This window comes from Oratosquilla oratoria, chromosome 1, assembly GCF_046742065.1.
Source record: "Oratosquilla oratoria isolate Oo_2021 chromosome 1, ASM4674206v1, whole genome shotgun sequence".
Lineage (NCBI taxonomy): Eukaryota > Metazoa > Arthropoda > Malacostraca > Stomatopoda > Squillidae > Oratosquilla > Oratosquilla oratoria.
In genome coordinates this window covers 27,826,237-27,849,659 of record NC_134777.1, presented here as the reverse complement: position 1 = coordinate 27,849,659, position 23,423 = coordinate 27,826,237, and the positions used below count along the sequence as shown (strand labels likewise).

The 23,423-nt window shown below is 37.1% G+C and overlaps 2 protein-coding genes across 3 annotated transcripts in view; one reads left to right on the top strand and one right to left on the bottom strand.

Annotated features, from left to right (window-relative positions):
- Positions 1 to 23,423, top strand: part of LOC143027647 (inter-alpha-trypsin inhibitor heavy chain H4-like) — a 191,203-nt gene that overhangs the window by 99,334 nt on the left and 68,446 nt on the right. Inside the window, exon 11 of the mRNA XM_076189048.1 lies at positions 15,917 to 16,096. Coding sequence (XP_076045163.1) covers positions 15,917 to 16,096 — 180 coding nt within the window. The remainder of the gene's footprint in view (positions 1 to 15,916; positions 16,097 to 23,423) is intronic.
- The window catches only part of LOC143032426 (uncharacterized), a 71,482-nt gene that overhangs the window by 31,566 nt on the left and 16,493 nt on the right, over positions 1 to 23,423 (bottom strand). The gene's annotated exons all lie outside the window — the stretch shown is intronic.

The window sequence follows — 23,423 nt, the reverse complement described above, 5'->3', positions numbered from 1 at the left end:
TCATGTTCACTACTCTCCAATAGAATATCTCTTTTTCTGACTCTGTTCTGTTCTCATTTTTTTCCTTAGCTTCTTGCCTTTTCATTTTTTCCTCCTCTCTTTCCTCTTTATTCATTTCTCTTTTTATCCATACCTTTTTATATTGTTGACTGTTTGCTAGTTTCCCTGTTTTTGTTAAGATATTCTCTGCTGTCGTTTGTGACCTGAATTTAATCTTAATTGGTCTGGTCTTATCTGTACTATATTTTCTGAGTCTATACATTTCTTCAATTTGTTTCACGATTTCAGGTTCATCTTCCTGAACTAATTCTAGTAAACTGCCTACTTGTTCTTTTTCCTCTTTGATTCTTGTGGTTCTATCTAGATTATACTTCTCTTCCATTCCTAATATAATTATACATTTCTTTTTATCTGCTAAGTCTCTTACTATATTCTCCTTCTGTCTCATCACTTTAATGACTGTGTCTTCAGTTTGTTCTTTCATCTGTTGTTTTACTATGTCATTAAATGCAATTTTGCTGTTCTCTTGGATTTTTTTTCCAACCCTGTGCTTCTTTTGCTATGGACTCTTTATTATCTTTATTATTTTTCTTGAATTCCTCATTCTCATCTTTGACTTCTTTTAACTGTCTTTTTAATACTTCTATTTCTTTAGTTAGTTTTTGGTTCACCTTCTCTAATTCTTCCAATTTTTCAACTCTCTGCATGATCCTCGTGAGTTTACCGAACCTATCCTCCCAATGTTTGACAAGTTTTTCAAGTTTTCTTCTAGGCTTGCTAATCGGGGAGGGTTGGCTTCCCCCCCCCCCACATTAAATCCTTGGAAATTGTTATCTTCACTTTCCATTGTGCTGCTCTTATCTATATTTCTAATCTTTACACTTTTGTTAGTCCCTTCCTCGTCGCTAAATTGATCTGGGCCGCGTTTGTTTATATGGCGTCTGCCTGCCTGGACCAAGTCCTCTCCTTCTTCATTTCCTTCCATTTCCCTCAGTAATCCCTCCCCTTCTCTTTTTTCATCACCTTCCCACTACACCACGAGCTTTCCCCTTCCCTGTAAATACAAAAATGTACTTCCTTGACGTTGAGATCCACAAAAATTTCACTTTTTCTTTGGAGCTCCAATCTTTGCCGTCAATCCGACGAATGTGTATTTACCTAGTTGTATTTTATGGGAAGGGGAGCTATGCTCGTGGTGTTCCATCCTCATATCTCATTTTATCTAAACTATTTTTAAATTCATGTATTGTTTTTGCACACACTACTTTCTCATCTAACTTGTTCCAACTGTCTATTACTCTGTGAGGAAAGCTGTTCTTTTTCACATCTCTTCTATAGCTGTCTTTCTTGATTTTCTTTCCGTGTCCTCTTGTATTTCTATCATCCCATTTTATTAGATCCTCTCTATCAATAATTTCTATGCTTTCATGATTCTGTAAATAGCCATCAAATCTCCTCGCTCTTCTTTGCTCTAGTGTCTGTAGCTCAAGTTTTGCTAGTCTCTCTTCATATGATAGTTTTGAGAGTGTTGGTGCCAATTTTGTAATTGCTCTTTGTATTCTTTCAAGTTTTTTTTATACATTTTTTTGTACTTGGTGACCACATCATTGCTGCATATTCCAATCTTGGTCTTATCAGAGTGATTAGTATTTTCTTCACCATTTCTTCATCCAGGTATGTAAATGCTACTTTGATTGTTCTTATTAAATTATAAGTTTCTCCAAAAATCTTATTAATATGTTTCTCAGGTGACATATTATTCATAACAATGACTCCCAGGTCCTTCTCATTTTCAACTTTTTTTTATTCCTTTTTCTCCCAACTTATATGATCCTGTTATTCTCATTTTGCTTTTTCCAAATTCCATTATACTACACTTTTTAGTGTTGAACTCCATCTCCCACTTCCTACTCCATTCCCATACTTTATTTAGATCACTCTGTAGTGACTCACAATCTTCTTCTGTGTTCACTTTTTTTAATAGTTTTGCATCATCTGCAAAGAAGCTCATATAACTCTCAATTTCTTCATCCATATCATTAATATATATAGCAAACATTATTGGGGCCAGAACTGTTCCTTGTGGAACACCACTTGTTACTTCATCCCAATTTGAGTGTTTGTCTCTTATCACTACTCTCATTTTTCTTTCTTGCAAAAAGTCTTCCATCCATTTAAGCAGTTTCTAATTTCTTATGCAACTTCTTATGTGATACTTTGTCAAAAGCTTTTTTAGGTCTAGAAATGCACAATCAGCCCATCCATCTCTTTTTTGTATTATATCTATTAGCCTTGAATAGAAACATATTAAATTGGTGACGCTTGATCGTCCTTGTCTGAATCCAAATTGCCTTGGATTTAGCACGTTTTTTTTTTTCTAAATATTTTACCCATCTACTTTTGACCATTCTTTCACAAATTTTTGCTATTGTACTTGTTAGAGAGACTGGTCTATAGTTGGTAGGGTCTTCTTTATTTCCTCCTTTATATATAGGTACTATATTTGCTTTTTTCCAATCTTGTGGAACTTTTCCTTCTTTCAAGGAACTGTTTATTATACTGTATTTTGTCTGCCAGTTCATTCCTGCATTCTTTCAAAATCCAGTTTGCTATTTCAATTGGTCCATGCAATTTTCTGACAACAAGATTACTCAAGTGTTTCATGATTTCATTCTTTGTTACTTCTCCCTTGTAAACACTGATTTAGAATGCTTGTTCATAATTTCTGCCATTTCTATTTCCTCTGTGTATTCAACTCCTCCTTGTCTTAATTTCTCTAAATCTTGTTTGTTTTTCAGTTTGTTGTTTACAAATCTGTAAAATAGTTTTGGTTGATCTTTACATTTTTCTATGACATCTTTTTCATATTTTCTCTTTTCCTCTCTGCACACTTGTACATATTCATTTCTATAACAAGTATATATTTTCCATTTTTTCAGGTCTTTTGTATTTCTTCAATTTTGTCCAAGCTTTGTCTCTTTTGTCTTTTAACTCCCTACAACTTTTGTTGTACCAGCACTTTACATATTCTTTTTCTTGTTTTTGTCTTGGGACATACTTTTCCACTCCTTTTTTTTTATACATTTTTGTCAAAATATTTCATTTCTCTTCCACTGTTGTTTCTTCTTTGTATATTGTTTCCCAGTTTTCTTTTTGAAAGAATTCTCTTATTTTATCAAAATTTGTTTTTTCATACATCATTCTTCCTTTCCTATATTGTTAATTTCTTTTCATGTATTTTTCCTCATTTAGTTCCAGTTCAATCAATATGTGGTCACTTTTACTTATTGGTGTTTTATATTCAATCTTTTCCACTATTTTAGGTTCAGATGTGGTTATTAGGTCTAGTCTCAATGGTTCTTCATTTCTCATCTATCCACTGTGTCATTGTGTGGTCAATAATCATCTCAAGTAGAACATTTCCCCATGAGTCATCTTCACCCTTTACTGTCATCTCTTCCCAGCAGACTTCTTTGCAATTGAAGTCGCCCATCATAACTATTCTTCCTCCATCTTCCATTATCTTATTTAATGTTATCCTTGTGTCCTCTAACATACTTTTATGTTCACTCTCTTCCCACGAGGCTGCTCTTCTTATCTCTGTCTTCCACTTTGATCATAATCATCTCTATTGTATTCTTTCCATATGTGACACACCTCACGTTTATATCCTTCTTAGTCAGGAACATAACTCCACCTCCTTGTTTTGTCTCTGTTTCTAATCCAATAATTATATGCATCATGTCCTACACTGCTGGGTGGTAGTGGACCTTTTAATTTCGTTTCTACAATTCCCATTATGTCCGGTTCTTTTTCCTTCAGATAATCCTTCAGTTCATTCAATCCTGTTATTAATCCATCTATATTTGTGTAGGACACTTTTAGTTTTCTGCCACTTCCATTGTATTCTCTGTTTCCCTTTTGTTTTTCTCTAGTATGTTGTATTTCCTTACTTTCATATTCACTACTCTCCAGTAGTTTCTCTTTTTCTGACTCTGTTCTGTTCTCGTTTTTTCCTTAGCTTCTTGTCTTTTCATTTTTTCCTCCTCTCTTTCCTCTTTATTCATTACTCTTTTTATCCATACCTTTTTATATTGTTGACTGTTTGCTAGTTTCCCTGTTTTTGTTAAGATATTCTCTGCTGTCATTTGTGACCTGAATTTAATCTTAATTGGTCTGGTCGTATCTGTACTATATTTTCTGAGTTTATACATCTCTTCAATTTGTTTCATGATTTCAGGTTCATCTTCCTGAACTAATTCTAGTAAACTGCTTACTTTTTCTTTTTCCTCTTTGATTCTTGTGATTCTATTTAGGTTATACTTCTCTTCCATTCCTAATATAATTATATATTTCTTTTTATCTGCTAAGTCTCTTACTATATTCTCCTTCTGTCTCATCACTTTAATAACTGAGTGTTCAGTTTGTTCTTTCATTTGCTGTTTTATTATGTCAGTAAATGCAACTTTACTGTTCTCTTGGATTTTTTTTCCAGCCCTGTGCTTCTTTTGCTATGACTTCTTTATTGTCTTTATTATTCCTCTTTAATTCCTCATTCTCATCTTTAACTTCTTTTAACTGTCTTTTTAATTCTTCTATTTCTTTAGTTTTTGTTCACCTTCTCTAGTTCTTCCAATTTTTCAACTCTCTGCACAATCTTTGCTATGTTACCGAACCTACTCTCCCAATGTTCGGTCATTTTTTCAAGTTTTTCCTCTAGTCTTGCTAATCGGGGGAGGTTGGTATCCCCCCTCCCTCATTAAATCCCTGGAAATTATTATCTTCACCTTCCATTGTGCTGCTCGTATCTATATTTCTAATCTTTACATTTTTGTTAATCCCTTCTTCTCCAAAATCATCAATTCTCCGCTTGTTTACAAGACACCTGGCCTCCTGGACCAAATCCTCCCCTTCCTCATTTCCTTCCATTTCCCTCAGTAATCCCTCCCCTTCTCCTTTTTTATCACCTTCCCACGACACCATGAGCTGTCCCCTTCCCTGTAAATGCAATAAGGTACTTCCTTGACGTTGAGATTCACGTAAAATTGGATTTTTCTTCGGAACTTCAATCTTCGCCGTCCATCCGACGAAAGTGTGTGTGTATTTACCTAGTTCTATTTACCTAGTTGTATTTTACGGGAAGGGGAGCTATGCTTGTGGTGTCCCATCTTCATATCTCATTTTATCTAAACTATTTTTAAATTCATGTATTGTTTTTGCACACACCACTTTCTCATCTAACTTGTTCCAACTGTCTATTACTCTGTGAGGAAAGCTGTTCTTTTTCAGATCTCTTCTAAAGCCGTCTTTCTTGATTTCCTTTCCATGCCCTCTTGTATTTCATCATCCCATTTTATCAGATTCTCTCTATCAGTAATTTCTATGCCTTTCATGATTCTGTAAATAGCTATCAAATCTCCTCTCTCTCTTCTTTGCTCTAGTGTCTGTAGTTCAAGTTTTGCTAGTCTCTCTTCATATGATAGTTTTGAGAGTGTTGGTGCCAATTTTGTAATTGCTCTTTGTATTCTTTCAAGTTTTTTTATACATTTTTTTGTACTTGGTGACCATATCATTGCTGCATATGCCAATCTTGGTCTTATCAGGGTGAATAGAATTTTCTTCACCATTTCTTCATCCAGGTATGTAAATGCCACTTTGATTGTTCTTATTAAATTATAAGTTTCTCCAAAAATCTTATTTATATGTTTCTCAGGTGACATATTATTCATAGTAATGACTCCCAGTTCCTTCTCATTTTCTACTTTTTTTATTCCTTCTTCTCCCAATTTATATGATCCTGTTATTCTGTTTTTGCTTTTTCTAAATTCCATTATACTACACTTTTTTGTATTGAACTCCATCTCCCACTTCCTACTCCATTCCCATACTTTATTTAGATCACTCTGTAGTGATTCACAATCTTCTTCCGTGTTCACTTTTTTCAGTACTTTTGCATCATCTGCAAAGTTCATATAGCTTTCAATTCCTTCATCCATATCATTAATATATATAGCAAACATTATTGGGGCCAGAACTGTTCCTTGTGGAACACCACTTATTACTTCATCCCATTTTGAGTGTTTGTCTCTTATCACTACTCTCATTTTCCTTTCTTGCAAAAAGTCTTCCATCCATTTAAGCAGTTTGCCCTGTATTCCTCCTTCAGTTTCTAATTTCTTATGCAACTTCTTATGTGGTACTTTGTCAAAAGCTTTTTTTAGGTCTAGAAATGCACAATCAGCCCATCCATCTCTTTCTTGTATTATATCTATTAGCCTTGAATAGAAACATATTGAATTGGTGACGCATGATTGTCCTTGTCTGAATCCAAATTGCCTTGGATTTAACATGTTTTTTTTCTAAATATTTTACCCATCTACTTTTGACAATTCTTTCACAAATTTTTGCTATTGTACTTGTTAGAGAGACGTGTCTATAGTTGGTACGGTCTTCTTTATTTCCTCCTTTATATATAGGTACTATATTTGCTTTTTTCCAATCTTCTGGAACTTTTCCTTCTTTCAAGGAACTGTATATTATGCTATGTATTTTGTCTACCAGTTCATTCCTGCATTCTTTCAAAATCCAGTTTGCTATTTCATCTGGTCCATGCAATTTTCTGACATCAAGATTACTCAAGTGTTTCAATATTTCGTTCTTTGTTACTTCTATTTCTTTCATAGGGGGGACTTTCTCTTTCCATTCAATCTCTTCAGGTTGTATGTTCTCCCTTGTAAACACTGATTTAAAATGTTTGTTCATAATTTCCGCCATTTCAATTTCCTCTGTGTATTCAACTCCTCCTTGTCTTAATTTCTCCAAGTCTTGTTTGTTTTTCAGTTTGTTGTTTACAAATCTGTAAAATAGTTTTGGTTGATCTTTACACTTTTCTATGACATCTTTTTCATATTTTCTCTTTTCCTCTCTGCACGTTTGTACATATTAATTTCTATAACAAGTATATATTTTCCATTTTTCAGGCCTTCTGTCTTTTTTCCATCTGGTCCAAGCTTTGTCTCTTTTGTCTTTTAACTCCCTACAACTTTTGTTGTACCAGTATTTTACATATTCTTTTTCTTGTTTTTGTCTTGGGACATACTTTTCCTTTCTTTTTTTGTAAATTTTTGTCAAAATATTCCATTTCTCTTCCACTGTTGTTTCTTCTTTGTATATTCCTTCCCAGTTTTCTTTTTGAAAGAATTCTCTTATTTTATCAAAGTTTGTTTTTTCATACATCATTCTTCCTTTTCTATATTGTTCATTTCTTTTCATGTATTTTTCCTCATTTAGTTCCAGTTCAATCAATAAGTGGTCACTTTTAGTTATTGGTGTTTTATATTCAATCTTTTCCACTATTCTAGGTTCAGATGTAATTATTAGGTCTAGTCTCGATGGTTCTTCTTCATTTCTATACCTAGTGTTCTGTATCCACTGTGTCATTGTATGGTCAGTAATCATCTCAAGTAGAGCGTTTCCCCATGAGCCATCTCCACCCTTTACTGTCATCTCTTCCCAGCAGATTTCTTTGCAATTAAAGTCACCCATCATAACTATTCTTCCTCCATCTTCCATTATCTTATTTAATGTTATCTTTGTGCCCTCTAACATACTTTTATGTTCACTCTCTTCCCACGAGGCTGTTTTCGGAGGCACATAATTTATCACAAACTTTCTGCTCTTCTTATCTCTGTCTTCCACTTAGATCATAATCATCTCTACTGTATTCTTTCCATATGTGACACACCTCACATTTATATCCTTCTTAGTCAGGAACATAACTCCACCCCCTTGTTTTGTCTCTGTTTCTAATCCAATAATGATATGCATCATGTCCTACACTGTTGGGTGGTAGTGGACCTTTTAATTTTGTTTCTACAATTCCCATTATGTCCAGTTCTTTTTCCTTCAAATAATCATTCAGCTCATTCAATCCTGTTATTAATCCATCTATATTTGTGTAAGACACTTTTAGTTTTCTGCCACTTCCATTGTGTTCTCTGTTTCCCTTTTGTTTTTCTCTAGTATGTCGAATTTCCTTTATTTTCATGTTCACTACTCTCCAATAGAATCTCTCTTTTTCTGACTCTGTTCTGGTCTCGTTTCTTTCATTAGCTTCAAGTCTTTTCTTTTTTTCTTCCTCTCTTTCCTCATTATTCATTTCCCTTTTTATATTGTTCACTTGTTGCTAGTTTCCCTGTTTTGGATAAGATATTCTCTGCCATCGTTTGTGACCTGAATTTAATCTTAATTGGTCTGGTCTTATCTGTACTATACTTTCCGAGCCTGAACTTCTCTTCGATTTGTTTCATTATTTCTGGTTCATCTTTCTGGACTAATTGTAGTAAACTGCTTACTTTTTCATTCTCCTCCTTGATTCTTGTGGTTTTATCTGGGTTATGTTTCTCTTCAATGCCTAATATAATTATACATTTCTTTTTATCTGCTAAGTCTCTTACTATATTCTCCTTCTGTCTCATCACTTTAATAACTGAGTCTTCAGTTTATTCTTTCATTTGTTGTTTGATTATGTCAGTAAATGCAACTTTACTGTTTTCTTGGATTTTTTTCCAACCCTCTTTGTTGTCCATACTATTCCTCTTTAATTCTTCATTCTCCTCTTTTACTTCTTTTAACTGTCTTTTTAATTCTTCAATTTCATTAGTTAAGTTTTTGTTTGCCTTCTCTAGTTCTTCCAATCTTTCAACACTCTGCGCAATCTTTGTTAACCTACCGAACCTAATCTCCCAATGTTCGGTCATTTGATCAAGCTTTTCCTCCAGTTTTGCTAGTCGGGGGAGGTTGGTATCCGCCGCCCCCTCATTAAATCCTTGGAAGTTATTATCCTCACCTTCCATTGAACTGCTCTTGTCTATGTTTCTAATCTTTACATTTTTGTTAGTCCCATCATCAAAACCCAAATCCTCTGTCCGCCTTTTGTTTACAAGCCGTCTGGCCTCTTGGACCAAGTCCTCCCCTTCCTCATTTCCTTCCATTTCCCTCAGTAATCCCTCCCCTTCTCCTTTTTCCTCACTTTCCCACTACACCATAAGCAGTTTCCCCCCCCACCCTGTAAATACAATAGGTACTTCCTTTGCTTTGGGATCCACAAAAATTTCACTTTTTCTTCAGAACGTCCTCTACGCCGTCCGTTCGATGAAGTATTTACCTAGTTGTATTTACCTAGTTGTATTTTACGGGAAGGGGAGCTATGCTCGTGCGGGTCCCGTCTTCATATCTCATTTTATCTAAACTATTTTTAAATTCATGTATTGTTTTTGCACACACCACTTTCTCATCTAACTTGTTCCAAATGTCTATTACTCTGTGAGGAAAGCTGTTCTTTTTCAAATCTCTTCTATAGCTGTCTTTTTTTATTTTCTTTCCGTGTCCTCTTGTATTTCTGTCATCCCATTTTATCAGATTCTCTCTATCAGTAATTTCTATGCCTTTCATGATTCTGTAAATAGCTATCAAATCTCCTCTCTCTCTTCTTTGCTCTAGTGTCTGTAGTTCAAGTTTTTCTAGTCTCTCTTCATATGATAGTTTTGAGAGTGTTGGTGCCAATTTTGTAATTGCTCTTTGTATTCTTTCAAGTTTTTTTTATACATTTTTTTGTACTTGGTGACCATATCGTTGCTGCATATTCCAATCTTGGTCTTATCAGGGTGATTAGGATTTTCTTCACCATTTCTTCATCCAGGTATGTAAATGCAACTTTGATTGTTCTTATTAAATTATAAGTTTCTCCAAAAATCTTATTTATATGTTTCTCAGGTGACATATTATTCATAACAATGACTCCCAGGTACTTCTCATTTTCTACTTTTTTTATTCCTTCTTCTCCCAATTTATATGCTCCTGTTACTCTGTTTTTACTTTTTCCAAATTCCATTATACTACACTTTTTAGTATTGAACTCCATCTCCCACTTCCTACTCCATTCCTGTACTTTATTTAGATCTCTCTGTAGTGATTCACAATCTTCTTCAGTTTTCACTCTTTTCAGTAGTTTTGCATCATCTGCAAAGTTCATATAGCTTTCAATTCCTTCATCCATATCATTAATATATATAGCAAACATTATTGGGGCCAGAACTGTTCCTTGCGGAACACCGCTTATTACTTCATCCCATTTTGAGTGCTGGTTTCTTATCACTACTCTCATTTTTCTTTCTTGCAAAAAGTCTTCCATCCAATTTAGTAGTTTGCCCTGTATTCCTCCTTCAGTTTCTAATTTCTTAGCAACTTCTTATGTGGTACTTTGTCAAAAGCTTTCTTTAGGTCTAGAAATGCACAGTCCGCCCATCCATCTCTTTCTTGTATTATATCTATTAGCCTTGAATAGAAACATATTAAATTGGTGACGCATGATCGTCCTTGTCTGAATCCAAATTGCCTTGGATTTAACACTTTGTTTTTTTCTAAATATTTTACCCATCTACTTTTGATAATTCTTTCACAAATTTTTGCTATTGTACTTGTTAGAGAGACTGGTCTATAGTTGGTAGGTTCTTCTTTATTTCCTTCTTTATATATAGGTACTATATTTGCTTTTTTCCAATCTTCTGGAACTTTTCCTTCTTTCAAGGAACTATTTAGTATGCTATGTATTTTGCCTGCCAGTTCATTCCTGCATTCTTTCAGTATCCAGTTTGCTATTTCATCTGGTCCATGCGATTTTCTGACATCAAGATTACTCAAGTATGTTAATATTTCATTCTTTGTTACTTCTATTTCTTCCATAGGGGGGACTTTCTCTTTCCATTCGTTCTCTTCAGGTTGTATGTTCTCCCTTGTAAACACTGATTTAAAATGTTTGTTCATAATTTTTGCCATTTCCATTTCCTCAGTGTATTCAACTCCCTCCTGTCTTAATTTCTCCAAGTCTTGTTTGTTTTTCAGTTTATTGTTTACAAATCTGTAGAATAGTTTTGGTTGATCTTTACACTTTTCTATGATATCTTTTTCATATTTTCTCTTTTCCTCTCTGCACGTTTGTACATATTCATTTCTATAACAGGTATATATTTTCCATTTTTCAGGTCTTCTGTCTTTTTTCCATCTGGTCCAGGCTTTGTCTCTTTTGTCTTTTAACTCCCTACAACTTTTGTTGTACCAGCATTTTACATATTCTTTTTCTTGTTTTTGTCTTGGGACATACTTTTCTACTCCTTTTTTTTATAAATTTTTGTCAAAACCTTCCATTTCTCTTCTACTGTTGTATCTTTGTGTATTCTTTCCCAGTTTTAATTTTGAAAGAATTCTCTTATTTTATAAAAATTTGCTTTTTCATACATCAATCTTCCTTTTCCATATTGTTCATTTCTTTTCATGTATTTTTTCTCATTTAGTTCTAGTTCAATCAATATGTGGTCACTTTTGCTTATTGGTGCCTGGTATTCTATCTTTTCCACTATTTCAGGTTCTGATGTGATTATTAGGTCTAGTCTCGATGGTTCTTCTTCATTTCTATACCTAGTGTTCTCTTGGATCCATTGTGTCATTGTGTGGTCAGTAATCATCTCAAGTAGAACACTTCCCCATGAGTCTTCTCCACCCTTTACGGTCATCTCTTCCCAGCATATTTCTTTGCAATTATAGTCGCCCATCATAACTATTCTTCCTCCATCTTCCATTATCTTGTTTAGTGTTATTCTTGTGTCTTCTAACATGCTTTTATGTTCATTCTCTTCCCACGAGGCTGTTTTTTGGGGGCACGTAGTTTATTACAATCTTTCTGCTCTTCTTATCTCTATCTTCTACTTCTATCATAATCATCTCTACTCTATTGTTCCCATATGTGACACTCTTCACGCTTATATCCTTCTTAGTCAGGAACATGACTCCACCCCCTTGTTTTATCTCTCTGTTTCTAATCCAATAATTATATGCATTGTGTCCTATGCTGTTGGGTGGTAGTGGACCTTTTAATTTTGTCTCAACAATTCCCATTATGTCCGGATCTTTTTCTTTCAGATATTTGTTCAGCTCATTCAGTCCTGTTATTAATCCATCTATATTTGTGTAGGATACTTTTAACTTTCTGTTATTTCCATTGTATTCTCTGTTTCTTTTGTGTTTCTCTCTGTTATTTTCCATTTCTTCAATTTCATATTCACTGCTCTCCAGTAGAATTCTTGTTTTTCTGTCTCCGTTCTGGTCTCGTTTTTTTTTCTTAGTTTCATGTCTTTTCCTTATTTCCTCCTCTCTTTCCTCTTTATTCATTTCCCTTTTTATCCATACCTTTTTATATTGTTCACTTGTTGCTAGTTTCCCTGTTTTGGACAAGATATTCTCTGCCGTCGTTTGTGACCTGAATTTAATCTTAATTGGTCTGGTCTTGTCTGTACTATATTTCCCGAGTCTGAATTTCTCTTCGATTTGTTTCATTATTTCTGGCTCATCTTCCTGAACTAATTCTAGTAAATTTCTTACTTTTTCATTTTCCTCTTTGATTCTTGTGGTTCTATCTGGGTTATGTTTCTCTTCCATTCCTAATATAATTATACATTTCTTTTTTGTCTGCTAAGTCTCTTACAATATTCTCCTTCTGTCTCATCACTTTGATAACTGAGTCTTCAGTTTGTTCTTTCATTTGCTGTTTAATTATATCAGAAAATGCAACTTTACTATTTTCTTGTATCTTCCTCCACCCCTCTGCCTCTTTTGCTATTGTTTCTTTATTGTCTCTATTGTTCTTTTTTAATTCATTATTCTCCACTTTTACTTCTCTTAACTGTCTTTTTAGGTTTTCTATTTCATCAGTTAAGTTTTTGTTCGCCTTCTCTAGTTCTTCCAATTTTTCAAACCTCTTGGCAATTTTTGACATTTTGCCAAACCTAATCTCCCAATGCTCAGTCATTTGTTTAAGTTTTTCCTCCAGTTTTGCCAGTCGGGGGAGGTTGGTATCCGCCGCCCCCTCATTAAATCCTTGGAAATTATTATCCTCACCTTCCACTGAACTGCTCTTATCTATGTTTCTGATCTTTACAATTTTGTTAGTCCCATCATCGAAATCCAAGTCATCCGTTCGGCGTTTGTTTACAAGCTGACTGGACTCTTGGACCAAGTCCTCCCCTTCCTCATTTCCTTCCATTTCCCTCAATATCCCTTCCCTTCTCCTTCCCTATCACTTCCCCACTATTCCACGAGCACTCCCCTTCCCTACAAATACAAAAAGGCACTTCCTGGATGTTGAGATCCACGTAGTTTTTCCTTTTTCTTTGGAACACCAGTTCTCGCCATTCATTCGGTGAAAGGGTGTATTTACCTAGTTGTATATACCTAGTTGTATTTTACGGGAAGGGGAGCTATGCTCGTGGGGTCCCGTCTTCATATCTCATTTTATCTAAACTATTTTTAAATTCATGTATTGTTTTTGCACACACCACTTTCTCATCTAACTTGTTCCAACTGTCTATTACTCCGTGAGGAAAGCTGTTCTTTTTCAAATCTCTTCTATAGCTGTCTTTTTTTATTTTCTTTCCGTGTCCTCTTGTATTTCTGTCATCCCATTTTATCAGATTCTCTCTATCAGTAATTTCTATGCCTTTCATGATTCTGTAAATAGCTATCAAATCTCCTCTCTCTCTTCTTTGCTCTAGTGTCTGTAGTTCAAGTTTTTCTAGTCTCTCTTCATATGATAGTTTTGAGAGTGTTGGTGCCAATTTTGTAATTGCTCTTTGTATTCTTTCAAGTTTTTTTTATACATTTTTTTGTACTTGGTGACCATATCGTTGCTGCATATTCCAATCTTGGTCTTATCAGGGTGATTAGGATTTTCTTCACCATTTCTTCATCCAGGTATGTAAATGCAACTTTGATTGTTCTTATTAAATTATAAGTTTCTCCAAAAATCTTATTTATATGTTTCTCATGTGACATATTATTCATAACAATGACTCCCAGGTCCTTCTCATTTTCTACTTTTTTTATTCCTTCTTCTCCCAATTTATATGATCCTGTTATTCTGTTTTTGCTGTTTTCCTGTATCCATTGTGTCATTGTATGGTCAGTAACCATCTCAAGTAGAGCGTTTCCCCATGAGCTGTCTCCACCCTTTACTGTCATTTCTTCCCAGCAGATTTCTTTGCAATTAAAGTCGCCCATCATAACTATTTTTCCTCCCTCTTCCATTATCTTGTTTAATGTTATCTTTGTGTCCTCTAACATACTTTTATGTTCACTCTCTTCCCATGAGAATGTTTTCGGGGGCACATAATTTATCACAAACTTTCTGCTCTTCTTATCTCTGTCTTCTACTTCCATCATTATCATCTCTACTGTATTCTTTCCATATGTGACACACTTCACGTTTATATCCTTCTTAGTCTGGAACATAACTCCACCCCCTTCCTTTTTCACTCTGTTTCTAATCCAATAATTATATGCATCATGTCCTACACTGTTGGGTGGTAGTGGACCTTTTAATTTTGTTTCTACAATTCCCATTATGTCTGGTTCTTTTTCTTTCAAATAATCATTCAGCTCATTCAATCCTGTTATTAATCCATCTATATTTGTGTAAGACACTCTTAGTTTTCTGCCACTTCCATTGTGTTCTCTGTTTCCCTTTTGTTTTTCTCTTGTATGTCGACTTTCTTTAGTTTCATATTCACTACTCTCCAATAGAATCTCTCTTTTTCTGACTCCGTTCTTATCTCGTTTTTTCCTTTGCTTCAAGTCTTTTCTGTTTTTCTTCCTCTCTTTCCTCTTTATTCATTTCCCTTTTTATCCATACCTTTTTATATTGTTCACTTGTTGCTAGTTTCCCTGTTTTGTATAAGATATTCTCAGCCGTAGTTTGTGACCTGAATTTAATCTTAATTGGTCTGGTCTTGTCTGTACTATATTTCCCGAGCCTGAATTTCTCTTCGATTTGTTTCATTATTTCTGGTTCATCTTCCTGAACTAATTCTAGTAAATTTCTTATTTTTTCATTTTCCTCTTTGATTCTTGTGGTTCTATCTGGGTTATGTTTCTCTTCCATTCCTAATATAATTATACATTTCTTTCTGTCTGCTAAGTCTCTTACTATATTCTCCTTCTGTCTCATCACTTTAATAACTGAGTTTTCAGTTTGTTCATTCATTTGCTGTCTGATTATGTCAGTGAATGCAACTTTGCTATTTTCATGAATTTTTTTCCAACCCTCCTTGTTCTCCTTATTATTCTCCTTTAAGACTTTATTCTCATCTTTTACTTCTTTTAGCTGTTTTTTTAATTCTTCAATTTCCTTAGTTAAGTTTTTGTTCGCCTTTTCTAGTTCTTCCAATTTTTCAACCCTCCGTATAATGTTGTTAACATGACCGAACCTACGCTCCAAGTCCTCGATCATCTTATCGACCTTCTCTTCTAGTCTTGTCAGTCGGGGGGGGGGGGTTTGTGTCCCCCCCACCCTCTTTAAATCCCTGGAAAATATTCTCATCACTTTCTACTGTATTGCTCTTATCTATACTTCTAATCTTTACATTTTTATTAGACATTTCATCGTCGCTCAGCTGGTCGGGGGGTCGTTTGTTTACCTTTCGCCTGTCTACCTGGGCCAAGTCCTCTCCTTCCTCATTTCCTTCCATTTCCCTCAGCAATCCCTCCCCTTCTCCTCTTTCCCTACTTTCCCACTACCCCACGAGCAATTTCCCCCACCCTGTAAATACAATAGGCACTTCTCTTTGCGTTGGGATCCACAAAACTTAAATTTTCTTCAGAACGTCTTCTAAGCCGTCCGTTCGTTGAAGTGTGTGTGTGTTTGTTAGTGAGTGAGAAAAATAGAAGTTAAATGAAATAAGCTAAACAAGATATTAAAAGAGAGCTGAGTTAGGGTAAACAAACAGGAAGAGAAGAGCATAAAAATGAAAGAAGGAAAGGACCATGATGTGAAGAACTTTTCATTTCATGCTTTGAACTTTTCCCACAGGTGATTGTATTTAGTTCTTCTACCAGAACCCTTGGCAAATACAGAGGAACTAGGCCATCACTGCAGGAAATTTTGAGGAAAGTGAGATATTTGCAACCAGACGGAGCCACCAATATCAATCAGGCCCTTCTAGACGCTTTCTATAGTTTCGAGTTTAGGGAGGAACCCACTGCAAAACAGGTAATTATTAGTTTTCTGTCTCTTAAACTTTCAGAAAGAACCTGAATTGACATATCTGCATCCAGTCCTGCAAACAAATTAATTTAAATGCCATAATGATATTGGTAACACTTAAGAGAGACATTGCCACTAAATTATATATATATATTTTTTCATTGTTAAATAGTAAAATATCTTAGTATTAGGTTTAAAAATAATTATATCTATGAAATGTTATTTAGTTCCAAAATATTATTTGCCTCAATGCACTATTCAAGAACAAAGTGAGTCAGTACATCTTTCTGTGTTGGAATCTTGGCCTATAGACTTGCAGCCATTAGGATGGGATTCCAGTATGGAGAGTAAGTTGGCTCACTTTCCCATTGATTATGATAGGGAGTAGTTTATACTCTTGTCAGTCTCCTCAAGGGCCTTGCCAAGACTTTTTGCCAAAGATAATTGGGCAGAAGAGATTTTAGATTTACAATACCCCCAGAATCTGAACACCCTAGAACTCAAAAAATAAATAAATAAATAAATAAATAAATAAATAAATAAATCCAAATGATGACTTGGAATCCAAATGGCTCACACATCATTTGTGTGTTCTTATGGATTCATTTCTCAGTGCTCCAGTAGGACCATTGCTATGTCTTGGAATCTGAACTTTTTGAAACTCAATGTTCTGGAACAAATTAAGTTCAGATTCCAAGGCATCACTGTATCTTACTTAATAAAAGATAAATTACATTCCTTAACTTTACTGGCAAGTCCATCTCCCAAAACCATAACCACTATCACTAGAGATTCCTCAGTCATTGTGGTTACTGTCTTGCAACAGGAAATCTGTGGTTGTCTGATTCTCTTTGTTTTCTTTTTACAAGAGTTAACACCACCACAGCTGAAGCTTTTAATTCACAGATAAAAATATATATATACAACATTATACCCATTACATGAGCCCCTTGATGTCAGGAAATCGCATGACCCGGACAAAATACATAACATAATAAGTTGCTCACTTAAGGAAAAATACCGAAAGACTGGAAAAATGCTAACATTGTACCAATATATAAAGGAGGAAACAAGGAAGAACCAACTAACCAGTTTCACTAACAAGCTCTGTAGCCAAAATTTGTGAGAAAATGATCAAGAATAGATGGGTAAAACACCTGGAAGAAAATAATATAATAAACCCAAGACAATTTGGGTTCAGACAAGGAAGATCATGTACCACAAACTTAATATGTTTTTACTCAAGATTAATAGACATAGTGCAAGAAAGGCAAGGATGGGCTGATTGTGCTTTCCTGTACTTACAAAAAGCTTTTCACAAGGTACCACACAAAAAATGATTAAAAAAAAAGATTGGAACATATAGGAGAGATACAGGGGAACCTACTAAAATGAATGAGGGACTTACTGATTGGTAGAAAGATGAGAGTAGTACTCAGAGAAATATATTCACATGGGAAAGAGGTGATCAGTGGAGTTCCACAAGGATCTGTATTGACTCCAATAATGTTTGCTATTTATATCAATGACATGGATGATGATGTGGAATGTTACAGGAGCTTCTTTGCAAATGACGCTAAATTGTTAAGGAAAGTAAAAACTGAAACAGATTGCAAATCACTACAGGAAGACCTGAATAAGTTATGGAATTGGAGTCAGAAATGGGAAGTGGACTTCAATATTAAGAAGTGTAGCATAATGGAGTTTGGAAAAAGTAAAAATAGAATATCAGGACAATATAAAATTGGAACTAAGGAGGTAAAGAAAGTGGGATCTGAAAAAGATTTGGGAGTAATTATCTCAAATGACTTGTCCTCTGATAAACAAATAAACAAAATTGTCGGAGAATCCTATAACTTGCTAAGATCAATAAAAGTGGCATTTACATATTTGGACGAAGAAATGATTAAAAAAATATTAGTCACACTGATAAGGCCTAGACTAGAATATGCAGCAACATTGTGGTCACCCAGTACCAAAAAGAATATAAAGAAAATAGAAAGAATCCAGAGAGCAGCCACAAAAATGGCTCCTGCACTTTTGAACTTGTCATATGAGAGGAGACTGGCTAAATTGGAGTTACCAACTCTGGAGCAAAGAAGAGAGAGAGGTGACCCACTGACCATCTGTAGAATCATGAAGGGCACAGGAATACTCAATAGAGAGGACTTGTTAAGCTGGGACAAGAGAAACACAAGAGGACATGGAAAGAAACTCAAAAAACATAGTTATAGAAGAGATCTAAAGAAGAACAGTTTTCCACATAGAGTGGTGGACACTTGGAACAAACTGGATGAAAAAATAGTGTGTGCAAAAACCATTCATGAATTTAAGAGCAAACTAGACACTGCGAGATACAAAGGCAGGACACCACAAGTGTAGCTCCCCTTCCCATAAAATACAACTAGGTAAAAACAACATGACTCTATGGCACAGTTGGTAAAGTTCCCGGCTGCCACTGCGGTGGTCCAGGTTTGAATCCCACCAAGGCTGAAATAATTTCAGTATCGCTGCACTGTGGTGGGGGAATATCAGATCATTTTTTGGTGGAAGGTAAGTTGAGAGTGGAGGATAGATGGAGAAAGAGGAAAGGGACAAAAGGTAGGGAGGTACTTAGAGTGAACTCTTTAAATGAAAAGGAGAAGGAGTACAAGAAGAAGCTGAAGGAGGAGTGGGAGGGAGTGAAGGATAAAGTAGAGCTAGGTGTGGAGGAGGAATGGGGATGGTTCAAGGAGGGAGTCACAAAGTGTGCAAAGATGGTGTGTGGAACAAGAAGGACAGGAGGAAATAGAAGAAAGGGTAGTGAATGGTGGGATGAGGAAACAAAGAAGGTTCTAGAAGAGAAGAAGAGAGCTTTCACAGATTGGTTACAAAATAGGACAAGGGAGTCATATGAGAGGTACAAAGAAAAGAAAAGAGAAGTAAAGCAAAAGGTAAAGGAGGCAAGGAGGAGAGCAGATATGAAATGGGGTAAGAGTATGACAGAAAATTTTGAAGGTAATAAAAATATATTTTGGAAAGAAATCAAGAGAGGAAGAGGAGACGAATCAAGTAGAGAAGAAAAGGTAAAAGGTGCAGATGGAGAGATGATAATGGAAGAGAAAGCAGTAAGGACAAGATGGGCAGAATATTTTAGGGAGTTGCTAAATGCGAAGGAGGATAGGGAGGGAAAGATAGCTGCAGTGGGAAATGCTAAGAGGATGACCGTGATGAGTGAGGAAAATGGAGGAGAAATAAGGAAGGATGAAATGAAGGCAGTTGTTAAGATGATGAAAGCAAGTAAAGCACCTGGCCTGGATGGATGCCATGCAGAATGTCTAAAAAAGGGAGGTACAGTGGTGGTGGACTGGCTGGTGGGGTTGTTTAGTGTTTGCTGGAGAGAGGGTAGAGTGCCAGAGGACTGGAGGGGTGCCTGTATGGTTCTGCTTTGCGGGGGAGGGGGGGGACGGGTGTAAGTGTGGTGGTTTCGGAGGGATTAGCTTGTTGAGTGTAGTTGGGGGGCTTGTGGGAGGATTTTGATCGGGAGGATTGGGAGAGGAACGGAGGGAGTAATTGGTGATGAACAGTGTGGATTTGGGACGGGTAGGGGTTGTGTAGATCGGGTTTTTGTGGTGGGACAGGTATGTGGGAGAGCTGTGGGGAGGATGTTTTTTTGGCTTTTGTGGATCTGGGGAAGGCTTACAACAGGGTGGACAGGAAGGCACTGTGGGAGGTTTTGCGGATATACGGGATGGGAGGAGAGCTTCTGGGAGCTGTCAAGAGTTTTTATGAGGGCAGTGGAGCTTGTATTGGGATTGGAAGTGGGGAGGGTGAGTGGTTCGAGGTGGATGTGGGACTTCGTCGGGGATGCATTGTGTCGCCCTGGCTGTTCAACTTGTACATGGATGGGGTGGTGCGAGAGGTGAATGCAGGGGTGGTGGGTCAGGGATTGGAGATGGTTAAAGAGAGTGCAGAGGAGTGGGAGCTGGGCCAGCTGTTGTTTGCGGACAACACTGCGCTTGTGGCAGGATCGGAGGAGGGATTGAGGAAGTTGGTGACGGAGTTTGGGAGAGTGTGTGATGGAAGGGAGCTGAAGATGAATGTGGGTAGAAGTATGGTGATGAGATGTACAAGGGGTGAAAGTGACAGTAGACTGGAAGTGAGCATTGAGGGAGAGCGACTGGAGGAAGTGGATAGTTTTAGATACTTGGGTGCAAATGTGGCAGGAAAGGGTGGAGTGAAGGTGGAGGTAGAATGTAGATTGAGAGAAGCGAGTGAATGCCTTGGTGGATTAAAAAGTGTAATGAGGAATAGACATTTGGGAATGGATGCTAAGAGGAGACTGTATGAAGGAGTGATTGTGCCAACAGCACTGTATGAGGCAGAAACATGGAACATAAGAGAGAAAGAGAGAAGGAGTTTGAATGTGTTTGAGATGTGTCTGTGAAGTATGATGGGGGTTACTAGGCTAGATAGAGTGAGAAATGAGGAGGTGAGGTGGAGAACAGGGGTGGAAAGGGAGTTGGGAGATAGGGTTGATGAAAGAGTATTAGGATGGTTTGGACACATGGAAAGAATGAGTGAAGAAAGACTAGTAAAAGAGGTATGGAAGGCAGATGTGGAAGGAGTGAACATGAGGGGACGTCCTAGGATGAGGTGGATGGATGGGGTGAAGGGGGCTTTGGGGAAGAGGGGAATGTCTGTTGAGGAAGGACGGGAGAGGACAGAAGACAGGGGTGACTGGAGAATGGTTGTATATGGATGATGTTGTGATGAATGAGGTGGAATGGGCAGGGGGATGGGGGGTGAGGTAGTATGTGTGAGCAAAATTTGATGCAGCCCGAAGGGATTTCTCCCCGTCTTCTTTTCTGCATGGGGGGACAGAGAGGGGGGGTCGCCAATTTAATGAAGCGGCCTCGCTGTGGATGTGCTGTGTCTTGCGACACTGCTTCTGACCCAGGGCAGTGGACAAGGTGCAGGGATGACCCATCATCCAGGAGGTGCTAAGAGGGAGGGTGGAGGGGTGTGGAGTGTATTGAGGGATGGAATGGGTGGGAATGATTTTATGCCTTTTCCTTTTTGGCTACCTCCCTTGTAAGGGGGAAAAAGCCTTGGTATATGTATGTATCGCTGCACTGCGAGTCGTTACTCCAACTCTTGTGGGCAGGGAGTTGGGGGTGTGTGCATATAAGATCACAGCATTACCCAGTTGAGCTCACTTCTGGTAGGGAAATAGCTGTCAATCATAAGTCCAACATGTGATCCAAGATCATGGTGAATCACAGTTTGAGGGAACTTGGTCTTCATGAAGTGTGGGACTTTGTGCGAACTGTAGGCTAGACACCTGTTTTGTACATTGTGCAGCTGGTCCTGGCATTAGTTCTTCCTGTCTGAGAAGAACCAGAGCATCCCCGGCTTGATTGGGTGTTTGATCTTGTTGAGGACATTCTTGGCTTTCATAAAATACACTCCCACCCATTCCATCCCCACATACTCCACTCCCATTCACCCCCTTCCTCCCTCTTATTTTGGCTTTTACTGGATGATAGGTTATCCCTGCTTTTCACCTACTGCCTGGGCTCAGAAGCAATGTAGCAAGACAGCACATCCACAGCAAGGCCATTTCATTTAATTAGTGACCCACCCACCCCTGTCTCATTCCCCTCATGCAGAAAAGGAGATGGGGAAAATTCTTTCAGGCTGTGTCAAAATATCATTCACACATACTCCCTCACCTCCAAAATCCCCCACCCACTCCCTTCCATGCATCACAGTATCATCCATACACAATCATTCTCAGCTCACCCCATTTTCTGTCTTCTCCCTTCCTTCCTCAACAGACATTCCCCTCTTACCCAATGGCCCTTTTCATCAACCCTATCTCCAAACTACCTTTCCACCCCCACTCTCCTCCTCACCTCGTTTCTCACTCTATCCAACCTAGTAACCCCTACCATTTTTTCAGGCATTTCATCTCAAACACATTCAAACTCCTCTCTTCTTCTCTTATGTTCCATGTTTCTGCCCCATACAGTGCTGTCAGCACAATCACTCCTGTATAAGATCTCCTCATATCATTCATTCCCAAATGTCTTTTTCTCATTACACTTTTTAATCCCCCAAGGCATTCACTTGCCTCTCTGTCTACATTCTACCTCCACCTCTACTTCTCCCTTTCCCACCACATTTGCACCCAAGTACCTAAAACTATTTACTTCCCCCAGTCTCTCTCCCTTAATATACACTTCCAATTTGCTGCCACATTCACCCCTTGTAAATCTCATCACCTCTTTCACACACCTTCCCAAACTCTATCACTAACTTCCTCAATCCCTCCTCAGATCCTGCCACAAGTGCAGTGTTGTAAGAAAACAACAACTGACTTACCTCCCATTTTTCTCGATTTTCTTTAACCATCTCCAATCCCCGGCCCATTACCCTTGTGTTTACCTCTCGCACCACCCCATCCATACATAAATTGAACAGCTAAGGCAACATAAACACATCCCTGTTGAAGTCCCACCTTTACTTCAAACCACTCTCTCCATTTCTAATTCTAACACAGGCTTTACTACTCTCATAAGAATGCTTGACTGCTCTGAACAGCTTTCCTTCTATCCCATATATATGCAGTACCTCCCACAGTGCCTTCCTGTCTACCCTGTCATAAGCCATGTAATGATAAACACTTGTTAAGCAAAATAAATTTGCCCATAGGATTCAATAAAGGGAATGTCGCCAGCGATCATTCGAAAAATTCTTGTACATGAGCAAATTTTAGGTAAACATTTCAAAAGAATCTCTATGATGGTGGGAACACTCATACAAAGTTATACAACTGTATTTCGTTTCTGTTTTTTTATACAGCATAAAATAGATAAAGTATTGGCAACCTCTGGCAACCCCATTGCATAAAAACCATTCTGTATATTGAAATAGTGTCAACATTTCTATAGCTATTTCATTTTTTGCTACAGAATTGTGTTTATGGAGATATTTGGCAACTCCTCCCACCAGCATACCCCCACAAAGAAGGTGGACAGGGCCAGGGCTGTGGAGTTGGAGTCGTGGAGTCAGAGTCGGAAGCAATTACGGTGTCACTGGAGTCGGAGTCAGAATTGGTAAAAATATACCAACTCTGACTCCAGTTAAATTTACACTTTATAAGGCCTTCATTTAGTCTGTAGAGTTATGCAGTGCACACTCCTTATAAGTAGATTATATTAAAAAAACATAATTTTATTAAATGTAATAAATCTCATCATCTTATCTTTGTGGTCATTCCACTAAACCCCCAAAACGTCCTAGTGCAACGCTGGCTTTCAAATTTATACATAGACCGATAAACATCCAA